This window comes from Staurois parvus, unplaced genomic scaffold (genome assembly GCF_062004578.1).
Source record: "Staurois parvus isolate SC_StPar_1 unplaced genomic scaffold, SC_StPar_1.0 ptg000031l, whole genome shotgun sequence".
In the NCBI taxonomy this organism is placed as follows: Eukaryota; Metazoa; Chordata; class Amphibia; order Anura; family Ranidae; genus Staurois; species Staurois parvus.
This window is the reverse complement of record NW_028317827.1, coordinates 7524506-7539188: the sequence shown is the minus strand read 5'-3', so window position 1 is coordinate 7539188 and position 14683 is coordinate 7524506. Positions and strand designations below refer to the sequence as shown.

Below are 14683 nucleotides of genomic sequence, written 5' to 3'. Positions count from 1 at the left end.
AGTTGAAGTGAGCATTTCCTACCGTAGTACTTTTGAGCCTCAGCTACAAAGCCCATGCCCTGTCATACTAAAGTCTTAAAGTGTTACTAAACCCACAACAGTAAAATCAGTCTGTATATGCAGTAAAACATGCTTGTTATACTCACTGTGGAACCTAAGGGGTTAATCCTCTGCATTGTGTAAAAAGGCTGTCCTGTCTGATCCTGTCTTCTCAGCTCCTCCTCTTGTTCAAATATCCACGTCTTATCTGCTGATAAGACAGACTATACACAGAACCAATCTGCTCATGCTCAGTTTAGTGTGTATTGCTAGAGAGGTATTTTTTCTTGGGAGAGTGCATGTGATCAGCACAGGGCCAATCAGCACTTTCCAGACAGAGGTTTAAGGGTTCTGCATCCTCCTAAAGCAGAAAGAAAACTCCTCCTGCAAGCTTGAACCAATGCTCTGCTGAACACTGCTAGAAGTCACAAGACTGCTCTAACTGCTGATGAGAAAAGGTATTTAGCAGTTTATATTTACTAAAATAATTGCATTTTCATGTTCTGTGTGTTGTGGGAGACCAGATATAGTGAATGCAGGGATCTGGATTTAGTAACACTTTAAGCATTTAGTATTGTCTAGACTTATATTTGGAAATAGTGCCAATACACGTAGGCATGGTTTGTGTGGTCATTTGGCATCACTGGTCCCACATTTCTGGCTCTTGCAGTCACATTGACCATCACATTTACCTGCATCCTGGGTGGATTACTCCACTGACTAACAGGGACTGTAAAGTTCCAATACATGATTTATGCAACCCAACAGCTGACAAATCAATCCATCAGCCTAGTGTGACTTCCAAGGACAACACTTTTGTCGGAAAACTGTGGGAGACCCGATAGAGTGAATACAGGTTCCTGGGTTTAGTAACACTTTAAAGTATAACTAAAGGCAATTTTTTTCACGTCTTGGATAGAGTGGAGAGGAATTAGAACCCCAGTCGGTTTTTATTGCTGTCTGTGCCCCCATTAGGGAGATTCACCCCCTCTATTTGTCCTGTTTATCATTATAATTGAAAATGAAAGTAATCTCAATATCCCAAAATTTGGGTTGTCCACAGAAAAGTATTAGAGGGGAAATCTTCCAATGGGGACACAAGTTCTGGTGGTCTGGGAGTCCCCAAGGCATTCCCCCAATTTGCAGGGATTTCCATTCACTTCCTGATTGGCTATGGGACAGGAAGTGAAGGGAAATCTCCCCAATGGGACACAGATGATAAAAATAGTTTTTCCTATAGTTCTGCTGCCATTATGCAGATGGTGAGACTTGTAATCTCAAGTGACATCTATGGGGATTTCCCTGACATCTGAGCTGAGGCAGTGATGTGCACAGAGGGCAGTGCATACTGAAAATGTAACTTTTTCTAAATAAAGATTTTTGAAAGGGAGATACCGTATATACTCGAGTATAAGCCGAGTTTTTCAGCACATTTTTTGTGCTGAAAAACGGCCCCCTCGGCTTATACTCGAGTCAACGTCTGCAGATGGCTCCCCCCTCCCTTCCAACAGAAGGGAAACTAAGTACAGGGGTGGGCAGGGGGCTGCTGTCTCTTACCTGGCTCCGGTCCCACGACGATCCGGTCCAGGAAGCGCGGCTGCTCCTTCATTCGGTTCGTCCACTGGATGTTTGCGCGGCTGCTCGGCTCCGCTTTCTCACCGGTGATTGGCCGCCAGAACTGTAGCTCAGGAAAGGCACACAGGCGGCCAATCACCGGCGAGGAGGCGGAGCTGAGCGGCCCCGCGAAAATCGAGTGAAGGAGATGCAGGTAAGTGTGCCGTGCTTAGGTGCTGCTGCAACCACATATGCTGGCTGCAGCAGCACCATACTGGAACAGGGGTCAGCAAGTGTCAGTGGGAGGAATAGTGCCCCATCATTGGTGTCACTGATACCAATGATGGGGCATTATTCCTCCCACTGATACCAACGATGGGGCACTTTTCCTCCCCCCCACTGACACCAACGATTGGGCACTTTTCCTCCCCCCCCCCACTGACACCAATGATGGGGCACTATTCCCCCCCCCCCACTGACACCAATGATGGGGCACTATTCCACCCCCCACTGACACCAATCATGGAGCACTATTCCACCCCCCACTGACAGCAATCATGGGATACTATTCCTCCCCCCCACTGACACCAACGATGGGGCACTTTTCCTCCCCCCCACTGACACCAATGATGGGGCACTATTCCTCCACCCCCCACTGACACCAATGTTGGGACACTATTCCTCCCACTGACACCAATGATGGGACACTATTCCTCCCACTGATACCAATGATGGGGCACTATTCCACTGACACCAATAATGGGGTGCTATTCCCCCCACTGATACTAATGATGGGGCACTATTCCTGCCACTGATACCAATGATGGGGCACTATTCCTCCCACTGACACCAATGATGGGGCGCTATTCCTCCCACTGACACCAATGATGGGGCACTATTCCTCCCACTGACACCAATGATGGGGCACTATTCCTCCCACTGATACCAATGATGGGGCACCTATTCCTCCCAGTGATACCAATGATGGGACACTATTCCTCCCACTGATACCAATGATGAGGCACGATTCTTCCCACTGATACCAATGATGGGGCACCTATTCCTCCCAGTGATACCAATGATGGGACACTATTCCTCCCACTGACACCAATGATGGGGCACTATTCCTCCCACTGATACCATTGATGGGGCACTATTCCTCCCACTGATACCAATGATGGGGCACTATTACTCCCACTGACACCAATGATGGGGCACTATTCCTCCCACTGACACCAATGATGAGGCACGATTCTTCCCACTGATACCAATGATGGGGCACCTATTCCTCCCAGTGATACCAATGATGGGACACTATTCCTCCCACTGACACCAATGATGGGGCACTATTCCTCCCACTGATACCATTGATGGGGCACTATTACTCCCACTGACACCAATGATGGGGCACTATTACTCCCACTGACACCAATGATGGGGCACTATTCCTCCCACTGACACCAATGATGAGGCACGATTCTTCCCACTGGTGTTCCCACCCTCGGCTTATACTCGAGTCAATAGTTTTTCCCAGTTTTTTGTGGTAAAATTAGGTACCTCGGCTTATAATCGGGTCGGCTTATACTCGAGTATATACGGTAAAGGTAATAATAAAGTCAATGTTTACATCTCCGCCCTGATCCAAACATCTTCAGCAGCAATGTTATGTCCCTGAACCAGGGGCAGACTGACCATTTGGAAACTCGGGCACTGCCCGAGGGCTCGGGGTCAGTAGGGGGCCCCATGAGATGCCCCTGGTACCTTTTCATAGGCTTTTTTGAGTTTGGGCAAGGACACAGGGGCCCCATGATCCCCTATTGCCCGGGGGCCCCATGAGTTGTCAGTCCGCCCCTGCCCTGAACTCTTCAATCCTCAATGCACTGCTCATAGGCAGCCAGCATTACTTGTCAGCCCCAACCATGCATCTACAAAAGGGTGTGCAGAGGCTGGAACTGTGACAAGAAAAAAACTTTGTAGCGGAATATATTGGGATTGGAGGCACATTTTTAAACTTGCATGACCCTCATCTAGAAAAGTTTCCCTTTAATGTAGAACTGTGGACAGGCTATAGATCAGCCTTTCTCAATCAGGGTTACTTCAGAGGTTGCTTGGGTTTCCTTGAGCTATGGCTGATTGACCTCCAATCTGATGGTGCCTGCATGGTCCCAGGACCAATGCCACTTGCTCTTCTTAAAATGTATCTAAACTCCAAAACAAATATGTAATATATTGTAGCTTACCAGTCCTTAGATATGGGGGCTGCATTTGTTTTATTTTTTCAGGCCTGTTTCCTTTATTTTCACTTAGGGATCTAGAAAGTAACACACTTTCTATTTTAGGGTGGCAACACTCTGGATGGAGGAGCAACACAGACACTTTTGGACAGCAGCATTTTTTAGTTTGGGAAGGAGGTATTGTTATATGGACTAGCAGATTTAGAAAAATAGCTGACCATTGTAAGCACCCCTGTTGGTGGAAAATGGTTTGGTCAATATTCTAACTACCACTTTTGATGGACAGCCTGGTCTGTTACTTAATGGTTGGTTCACCAGATGAAAACTAATCTAGTCACTACATCTAAAAATTGTCATATAAAGTTTTTTGCTTTTTGCTTTAGATGGGCTTTAACTTTCTGTAAGTCTGTTGTTCTGACCACCACTATAAGGGGGCATTCCTCTCATTAACCACCACTGCAAGGGGGTCATTCTACCCACTGACCTTCATCGTAAGGAGTGCATTCTGACTACTACAATAAGGAGGAATTCTTCCTAATGACCAGCAATAAAATGGATTTTTATCAGAGGTTCCCTGAGATCTGAAAATTATTCCAAGGGTTTCTTTGGGGTAAAAAGGCTGAGAAAGGCTGCTATAGATCTTCATCTATTTCAATATTCTTAACAAGTAGTAAATGATCTGTGAAACAAGCCATGACTGACCCCTGTAGTTGACGGCACTATGGAGTAATCCATTCTCAAAGCCTTTACAGAAACGCTTTTGCTTTCAATTCTGCAGCTCAGTGTACCCTACTTTCCTCCTCCTGGATGTGAATCAGTAGTCTTCCAGCCTTCTAATTTTTAATGTAAACACAGAATGTAGGAATTGAGATTAGAGTGCTGAACATAACTTTGAAGGATTTTACAGAATCTTTTGTAAACTTTTAGAATGAATTGCTCCTCAGTGCCTGCAGCTACAGAGGTTGTTGAGGCCTGGGCTCATTTACTGCCTATTAAGAATATGGAAATATATGAATGTTCATAGCCTGGTTGCAGTTCTATTATAAAGCTTTCTAGAAACCGTTGAACTTTTGCTTTTGTGAGCTATGGTGGGGATATGGGAGCTGTCTTGTACTATAGCAAGAACTAATTGACTAATTGCCCCTGTTATGCCATTTTGATATATTATGACAGGAGTTGTAATCTCTTGGCGCTTTTGTAAAATGTTTTCTTTGACATTGTTGCAGCCATTCAGATACAGAGCCAATTATAGGCTTCAAAAACAATCCAGGAATATTTATTTTTGATAATCAAAACAAAATCATTATACTCTGAACTATAGGGGAACATCCGTGTCTTTCCCTCCATTGAATTTTATAGCTGCCTCTATGTTATGTCTGAATTTTTTTTTTCACAGTTGCTTATATGTTCTCTAAATTGTAGCCTGTGGATTGAATGTGGCCCTTTGCTTGCCTTTATACAAACCTCGGGGCACTGTTCTTCCCACTGATATGAAGCACTATTCCACCTACTGACACCATTGATGGAGCACTGGTCATCCCACTGACACAAATGATATTGCACCATTACTTCACTGACACCAGTGATGGGGCACTATTCCTCACATTGACACCAATGAAAGGGCACAAGTCTTCCACTAACACCAGTGATGACACACCATTCCCTCCACTGACACCAACAATAGGGCTCTATTGCTCCCTTTGACACCAATGATGGGGCACCATTCCTCCCACTGACACAAACAATGGGGCTCTATTCCTCCAGCTAATACCAATTATGGGGCACTATTCCTCCATCTACTGGAAACACGTGCTAGGTAATTTTTTAATTACACTGACCATCTGAGACATTGTCAATTCCCACTGGGGCATTTCTGCTCCCACTGGCCACAGTCTAGCCCTCCCCCCCAAAGTTTGAAGGACAATAAAATGGCCCTTTGTATAGAGGGTTTGGAGCTCTCTGGCTAACACTGTGCATCTGTATCTCAACAGGGAGGAAAAACATTTGAATGGGCAGATGGTTCTTTTTCTTGGTTTACATCATGGGCAGATGAATCACCATCAGAAGATGGGAACTGTGCATATATCGACACTGATGGATTCTGGAGAGCTGTGGACTGTAATACGCAATTACAAGGTGCCATATGTCTTGTCGGCACAGGTATGGACAGTCATTTTGTTACAGCTCATTCTGTTCTGGAGTCAAATACATCCATACTGGCAGAGCTCAAGAAAAAGAAAAAAACTGGCTAATTTATTTAGTTGTCTTCCATAAGAACAGTCTGCATTGCCTTTGGTTCAAATTTGGACTAGAAAATTACAATCCGATGTTGAAATCGTAAAGATTCTGCTGTCACGTTGACAGGTATAAAGTTCAGGGATTGGGTGTGCAAAGGAGGAAAGCGTCAAAAGCAGAAAGCATACATTTTATAAATAATTTTATTCAGATTCTTGTTTTATAAAAAAAATCCAACACATTTCAGGGATTCAAAGCATCCCCCTTTGTCAGGGCTTGGTACTGTTGAATGAAGCATTTACTGGACTGATAAAATTGATTTGAATTGGATCCTGGGAGGTAATTGGTGTGATTGCTCCAGTTACTGGTTAAGCATTGAATAAATTATATTTGGACTGTGTACATTCTGCTTTCCTCCTTGAGCATGTAGCCCCTATGTAAGAAGCAAACCTTTGGCCACCACTCCTAGAAGAGCTGCTTAATGGTAATCATTTCCTCCATGCTGCTTCAGACTTGACTAAAAATACCGGCTGCTTTATTACATCCAGCTTCTCACACCTTTCTTCTAGTGACAAAGTGGAGGTTCCTATACTTCCAATAGTTTTCAGGCCTCCTCCAACTGAATATTGGACCATTCTGATTGAACCAGGCTTCAGCACCTTCTGGTAGTATCGATACTTGCCTGCCCCCTCCTGCTTTACAGACATTCCTATGATGCAGCTCATTATAGGAATGGACTAAAATGAATGTATGCAGAACAGGAGGTAGTGGAATCAGAAAGTGCCATTATAATTATTAGCTCTAGGGAGCTTCGGTTGTAAGCGGACATGTGTCTGCTGACACCCGATCCGACCCTGTACGTTAAAAACAGATTGATGGGGGTCCGTTCCCCATCTGTGCAGCGGATCGGATTGAGTAACAGTCGAGTGGAAATGGACAGGCGGTCTGTTTCCATCCGACCGCCCCATAGAAAACAGTGGGCTGTGTCTGTGTCCACTCTGCAGCAGCAGAGCGGACACAGACCTGTCATCCACTTGTTCAGCAGGGATCAGTGCAAGATCCCCTGCTGAGCAAGTGGATCCACTGAGGGGTCCACGCCATCTGAAAGGGGCCTAATTAATTATAAAGTATGAGCTGGAGATTGGCTTCAAATTGTTAGTGTATTTAAATCTGCTAGTACATCTAACACTCCCCTCCCCACAGACTAACAATGCTGCTGTCCAAAGGTGCCCCTTATATCCAGAGTGGAGGCACTCTAATACAGGAGTTATGTTACTGTCTAGATCACCAGGTGAAAAAAGAGGCAAAAAAAAAAAAAAGCAAAAAGAAAATTAATGCAGCCACCACATCTAATGATTGGTAAGCTGCAATACATTACATTTTTGGTTTTAGGTTTAATATGTTTAGGAGTTTGGTAAGGTTGAGTTGAGTGGTTAGGGTAAAAGTCAGTTTCATAGAGGACTGAAAATGTACTCTTTAGGTTAAGATAACCTTTTTTGGGGGGGTGTTGTGTCCTGTACCTTTTCATTTTCACCAAAAGTGTGTATCCAACAATACTATACTAAATTTATATAATCAAAAATAATATAATAGACACCTTTTCAGGAGCTGATGATTTTTAACAAATGTATTCATGTTTTATGCAAGTGAGTTACTATTATTACTACTATTTTTTGCAGCCCAACCACTATAAACAAAGGAAGATAGATTTTTTTTAGGGCTGTGGCAGTGTCCCATTTTCAAAGTAAAACTAATGTCAAAAATTGCCTTTAGATCCTCTAGTTTCACCTGTTGCCTTAAAATGGTAGTCCTACCTGCCAGATACTTGTCTTCTCTGGTAACAGAGCTTCCCATAGTCCAGCCACTTCCCCTTAATAGCCATGGTTAAAGTTGGGTTCTGTGTGAGCCAGAGACACTGATTGGTTGCCTCTGTCTTACCCTAGAACAGAAGAAAGTATAAGAGGGCTTAACTGCTGTGTTTTTTTATGTTTGCAGCAAGGGGTGGTGGCAAACATAAGTACCAAACAATTTAGTAATTTGAGGAAACAGGACTTTCTCTGTGCCAAGAAACAGACTCTAACAACTAAACAAAAATTTTATCAAAACAAGGTTTTTTTTTTTTCACAGTATTACGACAAATATCTTCTATTGTAAGTATCCGGCAAGTTGGACAACATTTTTTTAAGGCAACAGTAGGTGATACTGGAGGATCTAAAAGGTACATTTTGACACTCTATTTTTACTTTAACAATGGTACACTGCCCCAGCCCTAAAGAAATTATCTTCCTCTGTTTACATTGGTTGGCTGTTGGGTGGGTGGTATAGAGTCTATTGTTGGGTGGTTGGTATAAAGTCTGTTTATCGGCACCAAGAAAGTCCTGTTTCCTCAAATACATTTTTCGGTACTACATTTTAGGATGGGGTACCCCCCCCCCCAGTATATAGTATTACTCTGGCACATAGAAATAAATAAAATTCTTTGATTACAGGTAAACATAAAGCCAGTTTTTAATTTTAGGTGTGCTTTAGGAAAATGGTTTTTGGCAACCCGTGTTGGATTACCAGTTGTTTTATTTTCAGAAAACAGAACCACGGGGTTCATTGGCAGCTGTTCAGAAGATTGGATACAGTTCCAAGAATTTTGCTACACATTGTCAGCTGTTTTAAACAACACAGATTACCACACCGCTGAGGAGATTTGCCAACAGCAAGGTAAACGAATGCGAATAATGCCTTAACGTCCATCTGATCTTACCTGTAGGTTACCTGCAAAAATTAGATGATGGTCCCCATCTATACATGACCTGGTCACTGAACTACTATCCTTAGGAGTGATTGCAACTGATGCAATTTTGTATCTGACTAACTTATTTGTGCCTATAGCGAATGTATCCATCCAGAGTCAAATATAACGCCCGTTTAAATGTTTTATGTCAGTCACATAAAACATTTAAACCCAATCATAGATTGCTAAAAAGAAAACAATACAGATACAAAGAGGTTCCAATAAAAGGTATGTAGTAAATAGTCTAACATGTTAGCTCTTTTACTTATAAGAGCTATTTTTGCACTTTTTTTTTGCACATATGTTTTAAAAAATTATTTTAGACCTGAAGATTAGTTAAATCCTCAAATATTATATGCGGTCTGAAAATGTATGGTAGTTACAATTGTTTATGTCACACAATATTTACATAACAGTTTATCAAGCACAAAATTTTAGTAAGATAGTAAAAACTTAATTTTAGGCCATACATGCAGAATATGTTATACGATTTTTTTTTAAATATAAAAGATGAGGTTGCACTGAATAAATAGATGTCCAACATGTCAAGCTTTAAGTTTGGGCACAAAATGATGATAAACGTTGGTGTCCTATATTTCCTTTAGGCCCCTAAAGGTCATCAGTTTGGAGTTAAAGCAGAACTTTATCCATAACAACCTGATAACAAAATGTTCTCTATGTCATTTGATGTTATTGAACCAATCCTATGATTTTAATAAAGAGAAATCCTTGTTTAAAAAAAAAGTTCTTTAGCAAAGATTCCACATTAATAATTATGCTACCAAAATTAATGTGTGCTGTAAATTGCCTTCAGCATTGTTCCTGTTTCTGCTTGCTGGAGGCTGCCATTTTGCTGTAGCCCAGAGCCCCTGAGCAGCAGTAAATCTTCAGGCTGTCAGCTGATCGGCCTCTATTTTTTGGCATTTTGACGAAGATCAAAGCCACTAGAGAGCAACCAAGCATGTGCAGAACAGGGTGAGACCGTGCATTACTGGATTTTAAACACTATAGGCACTTCATTTTAATGTTTTACTTAGCTATACCTGCAAAAGGGGCCAACCTGAAGAGATCTAGCAGGACTTAATTTTCTAACTAATGTTTCACTTTAACCCTGAATATTGGGCCTAAAATTATTGTTCTCACTTAGGCGTGTGTGGCGATTATGTAACGTGTATTTCAAGCAGTGGTTTCTTATATAGGAGTGCCCAACGGGTGCATTTATGTTTGCATGTGGGAGGGCAGGGAGTGCTAAGGGGCAGGTTTAAGAGGGTGTCATTTTATTTTTTTACTTTCACTAAAATTTTATTTATATTACGTAGGCATGTAGGGGACAAAAAGTTCCCTATGTGATATAATATTTTTAATCAGGTTATTGCTAATGAAACATCAGGGTATTTCAGACCCCTGATGTCTTACCTGCCCTCCATTGAAACTAATTGAGCTCAGATTGTGCCCTATTATCTTCTTCCCTGGCCACCAGGACAAGGGAAACTTACACCAGGAACCAGAAGTGATGTTTTACACATTACTTCTGCATTTATTCCTGCTAGGAGAGATCAGTGAACAGATGTTTGCTGGCCACCCTCCCCTCCCCCCAACGTCACCCACCATGTGGATTCTGTGCCCACACATGGGACAGCAGTGTCTGGGAAGCATGGTAAGGTGAGGGGGGCACACAAAAAGCAATCGGGTGATTGTACAGCCTCCAGATCTCTTTCATTAGAAACCTGACAACCAGTTTGTGGAGTGTACACACACTGCCGGTGGCTGCAGCCTGCCATCAACCAGGGCCAACCACTCACATGGGATCACTGCATGAGCTATTACATGAAAGTGGCCATAATTAGCTATGGGAGCCAGTAGACTCCTATTGATTTCAATGGGGCTGCCTCCTGCAGCTAATCATGGGAAACCCCGCTGGGGTCCTCGCATCTAATCGTAGTGCAGGTGCATTCGCAGATGTGAATCCACCATTATACCTTCCCTATAAGAGGCCTTTTACTCTGCCACAGTGCATGTTTCCCGCACCACGGGTGCAGCACAGCTTACTCGCGTGTTTGGAGCAGGTTACTTGCCCTTTTCCATAGAGTTACATTGTGTCTCGTGTGTTTGGTGCGCTTTCTGAAAGCGCACCAAAACACCTGCTTGCTGCATCTTTGGTGCGCCATCAGAAAGTACACCAAAAACACGTGGGACACAATATAACCAGGGCTTTTTTCAGCGGGAACGCGGGGGAACGCACTTCCGGTACCTCCAGCACTTAATGTATGTAATGGCAAGGGGTGCTGGGGTGTGCTGGAGGATCAGTTGTTTCTGGCTGCTGGTGGATCTGTTGTCACTGAAGGGGATCTATTTTTGTGTGGTCGTCTATTGTTTCTGGGGAGGTCTATTGGTACTGGTGGGGGTCTATTGTTAATGGGGGTTGTTGCTGGAAGGGTATCTACTATTGAGGAAGGAGTCTATTGTCTATAGTTGCTAGCTGCTGAAGAATATATTAATGCTGGCTGCTTAGAGATCCATTGCAGCTGATGGGGGTCTATTGTTTCTAGGGTGGTATTTTGTTTTGGGGACCAATTGTTGCTGGAGGAATCTATTGTTGCTGGGGGGGATCTATTTTCTGCTTTTCTTGTTCGCATTAACAAATTCCATGCAAATTATTTAGCACCACAAAATGATACTTGGCTCTGTATTTTCTAAAAGGAGAGGTACAGTGAGGTGGGTAGGGGGTGGAACCAAGTTACAGTGCTCGGAGGTGGGTAGGGGGCGGACACAAGAGGTGACTCAGAAGGGGGGAGTTCCTGCACCTATTTTTTTATAAAAAAGCCCTGAATATAAGTCTGTGGGAAAGTGCAGCTAACCCACTTCAAACATGCAGGTAAGCTGCGCTGAAAAGTTATAATAAATAGCACACAATTGTTACTTTTTTTTTTATATTTCTGTGTAATTATCTGGCCATTGTCCTCCGTGCCACAACTCTTATCAATTATCCATCATGAGAAGAAACATGGCTATTTTTGCTTGCTTCTAATGCTTTATTTCCTGGAAATATTATCTTTGGAAAAATATTGTTCCAAGCAGATTTGTTATATTCTGGGATGTTGCTGTATCTACTTTGTTTTTTTATTTAGATAAACTGCCTTTGTTTCTTGTGAGATTAGCCATACAGAAAGCAGCAAACTGATAACCGGCTGAACAAAAGGCCCTATTTATGTGTTTTCTGGCTGTTTTGTGTCTAGATTCTAGAATCCTAAGTCTAATGAATGAAGAGGAAGATGTATTTATTCAGAGATTCCTCAGTTCCTTTACTGTACAAGACATATGGTTAAACAGAATAACATCCAGCAACGGTAAGAAAATTGTTCTGAAGAGTAAAAGTCATTTAAAACTTATTGGGGCTGATTTAGTAAAGGCAAATAGACTGTGCACTTTTCAAGAATACCCATTCAAGGAATATTAAAAAAAAAAAAAAAGCCAGCATTTTTGCTTGCAGATGATTGGATGTTCTGTATCCTGCTCTTCAGTTTTCAATTCCAGGATGCACTTTTTGCATCTATGTGTACATGCATACATGCATAGAATGCAAATTTTTAAATTTTTGGTTATAGATCCAAATGCAGAGTAGACATGTGCAGAACAGAAACATGGGTTTTCTATAAAAAGAGACCATCTCCACTATGAAGTAATGTTTTAACCACTTGCCGCCCTGCCACTGTAGAAATACGTCAGCAGAGCGAAACTGGCAGGCAAAACCACGTTTTAAAACGTGTGTTTTGTAAACAAATAAGGGGTGCACGCAAGGTGCGCCGCCGCCCTATCTTTCCTGCTGATCACCGCCGCGGATGTCAGTCACCAGGTCACAGCTGGTCCTTAGCGGCTGTTTCCTGGCAATCGGCGGTAAACAGTGACAGAGAGAACAGCTGCAGTTGCTGTGCTGTCTGTCACTTCCTTGTCAGCTCGAGGACAAGCTGATCGAGACAGAAGAGTTTCTCTCTCTCGATCAGCGGTGTCCTGTGCAGTACACACCCCCGCCCCCTAGTAAAACACTCCCCTCACTCAGATAACCCTTCCCTGCAAAATAAAGTTAACACCTTCCTCCCCAGTGCCATTAGTACAGTGTCGGTGTTTTTCTTTTTGCACTGATCACTGTATTAGTGTTTTTGGGGATGTCAGTGACCCCAAGTCAGTACCCCCCAATGTCAGAATGTCCGCCGCAGTCCCGCCATAAGTCGCTAGTCGCTGCCATAAGTCACTGATTGCCGCCATAATTCACTGATCGCCGCCATTATTAGTATAAAAAAAACCCTAAAAATCCCAGTATCTTTCCAGCCATTTGTAAACGCTATAACTTTCACGTAAACCAATTAATTTACACTTTTTTTGTTTTTTTTTTCGCAAAGACATGTTGCAGAATGCATTTTGGCAGAAGTTTATGACTAAATTTGATTTTTGCATTTTTTTTTTTTACTGGACATGTTTTATATCAAAAAGTCCAAAATATTGTTTTTTTTTTCCTCAAAATTGTCAGCCTTTTTTTTTTTATAGCGCAAAAAATAAAAACCGCACAGGCGATCAAATACCACCAAAAGAAAGCTCAATTTGTGGGGAAAAAAAAGGATGTAAATTTCATTTATGTACCGTATTGCATGACCGCGCAATTGTCCGTTAAACTAGCGCAGCGCTGTACAGCAGAAAAATGGCGTAAGTTGCAGTATTTATACCACGATTTGTAAACGCTATAACTTCCACACAAAGCAATCAATATACACTCATTGGGATTTTGTTTACCAAAAACATGTAGCAGAATACATTTTGGCCTAAATTTATAACCAACTTTGAGTTTACTATATATTTTTTATAGCTGAAAGTAAAAAATATTGTTTTTCTTCAAAATTTTTGGCCTTTTCTTGTTTATAGCGTGAAAAATAAAAAGCGCACAGATGATCAAATACCACCGAAAGAAAGCTCTATTTGTGTAAAAAAAAGGACGTAAATTTCATTTGGGTGCAGCATTGCATGACCACGCAATTATCAGTTGAATTAGTGCAGCGCCAAGTAGCAAAAAGAGGCCTGGTCATTAAGGGGGGTAAATCCTCTGGAGCTCAAGTGGTTAATGTATTATTATTGATATACTGGATTTATATAGTGCCAGCAGTTTATGCAGAGCTTTACAAAATAAGTCAGTGCAGTTACAACACAAATCAATGCAGCAGGGTTAGGTGAGCATTCTAAATTTTAATGACTAGCAAGTTATTCTTAAGGACCCCATTGCCCTCCCAGTATTCCCAGTTACAGCCAATAGCTGCAAGTGTTAAAATTGCTGTCATGTTCACTTGATAATACGGAAAACAGAAATCACCCAGCAATACAGCTGTTATGACACCTTTGTTATGCCTCATGGGAGTGGGAAGAAACAAAAGCTAATACAAGGAATCTTCAAAGCACTATAAGTTGTCTACTTGTGATTATGACCATTAGTGCCCACCCAAAACTTCAATATAATTTTTGGGCGGATCTAGCCATTAAACACAACAGCATACATGTTTTTCTTTTAGACGGCACAGAAGCTTGGTCAGACGGCACAACTTTAAACTACACTAATTGGAATAATGAGATCTCATACAACAATGCCTGGACTGGTGGTATGTGTGTCACACGATTGATGGTTGATGGTACATGGGTGCCGAAAGAGTGCTCTGAAAGAAGAGGATTTATATGTAAGAAACAAAGTAAGTCTTTGTCAAGACATTTTTCTCATAAATTTGATCTCAACAGGAAATTGTATATTTCAGAATGACATTTCTTCACACCTTAATATTGAATGTCAAGCTAAGCATGT

At 42.1% G+C, this 14683-nt stretch overlaps 1 protein-coding gene across 1 annotated transcript in view; it reads left to right on the top strand.

Moving 5' to 3' along the window:
- PLA2R1 (phospholipase A2 receptor 1) overlaps window positions 1–14683 on the top strand; it is a 123259-nt gene that overhangs the window by 94400 nt on the left and 14176 nt on the right. Inside the window, exons 25-28 of the mRNA XM_089659898.1 lie at window positions 5819–5987; window positions 8643–8774; window positions 12084–12194; window positions 14400–14573. Coding sequence (XP_089516024.1) covers window positions 5819–5987; window positions 8643–8774; window positions 12084–12194; window positions 14400–14573 — 586 coding nt within the window. The remainder of the gene's footprint in view (window positions 1–5818; window positions 5988–8642; window positions 8775–12083; window positions 12195–14399; window positions 14574–14683) is intronic.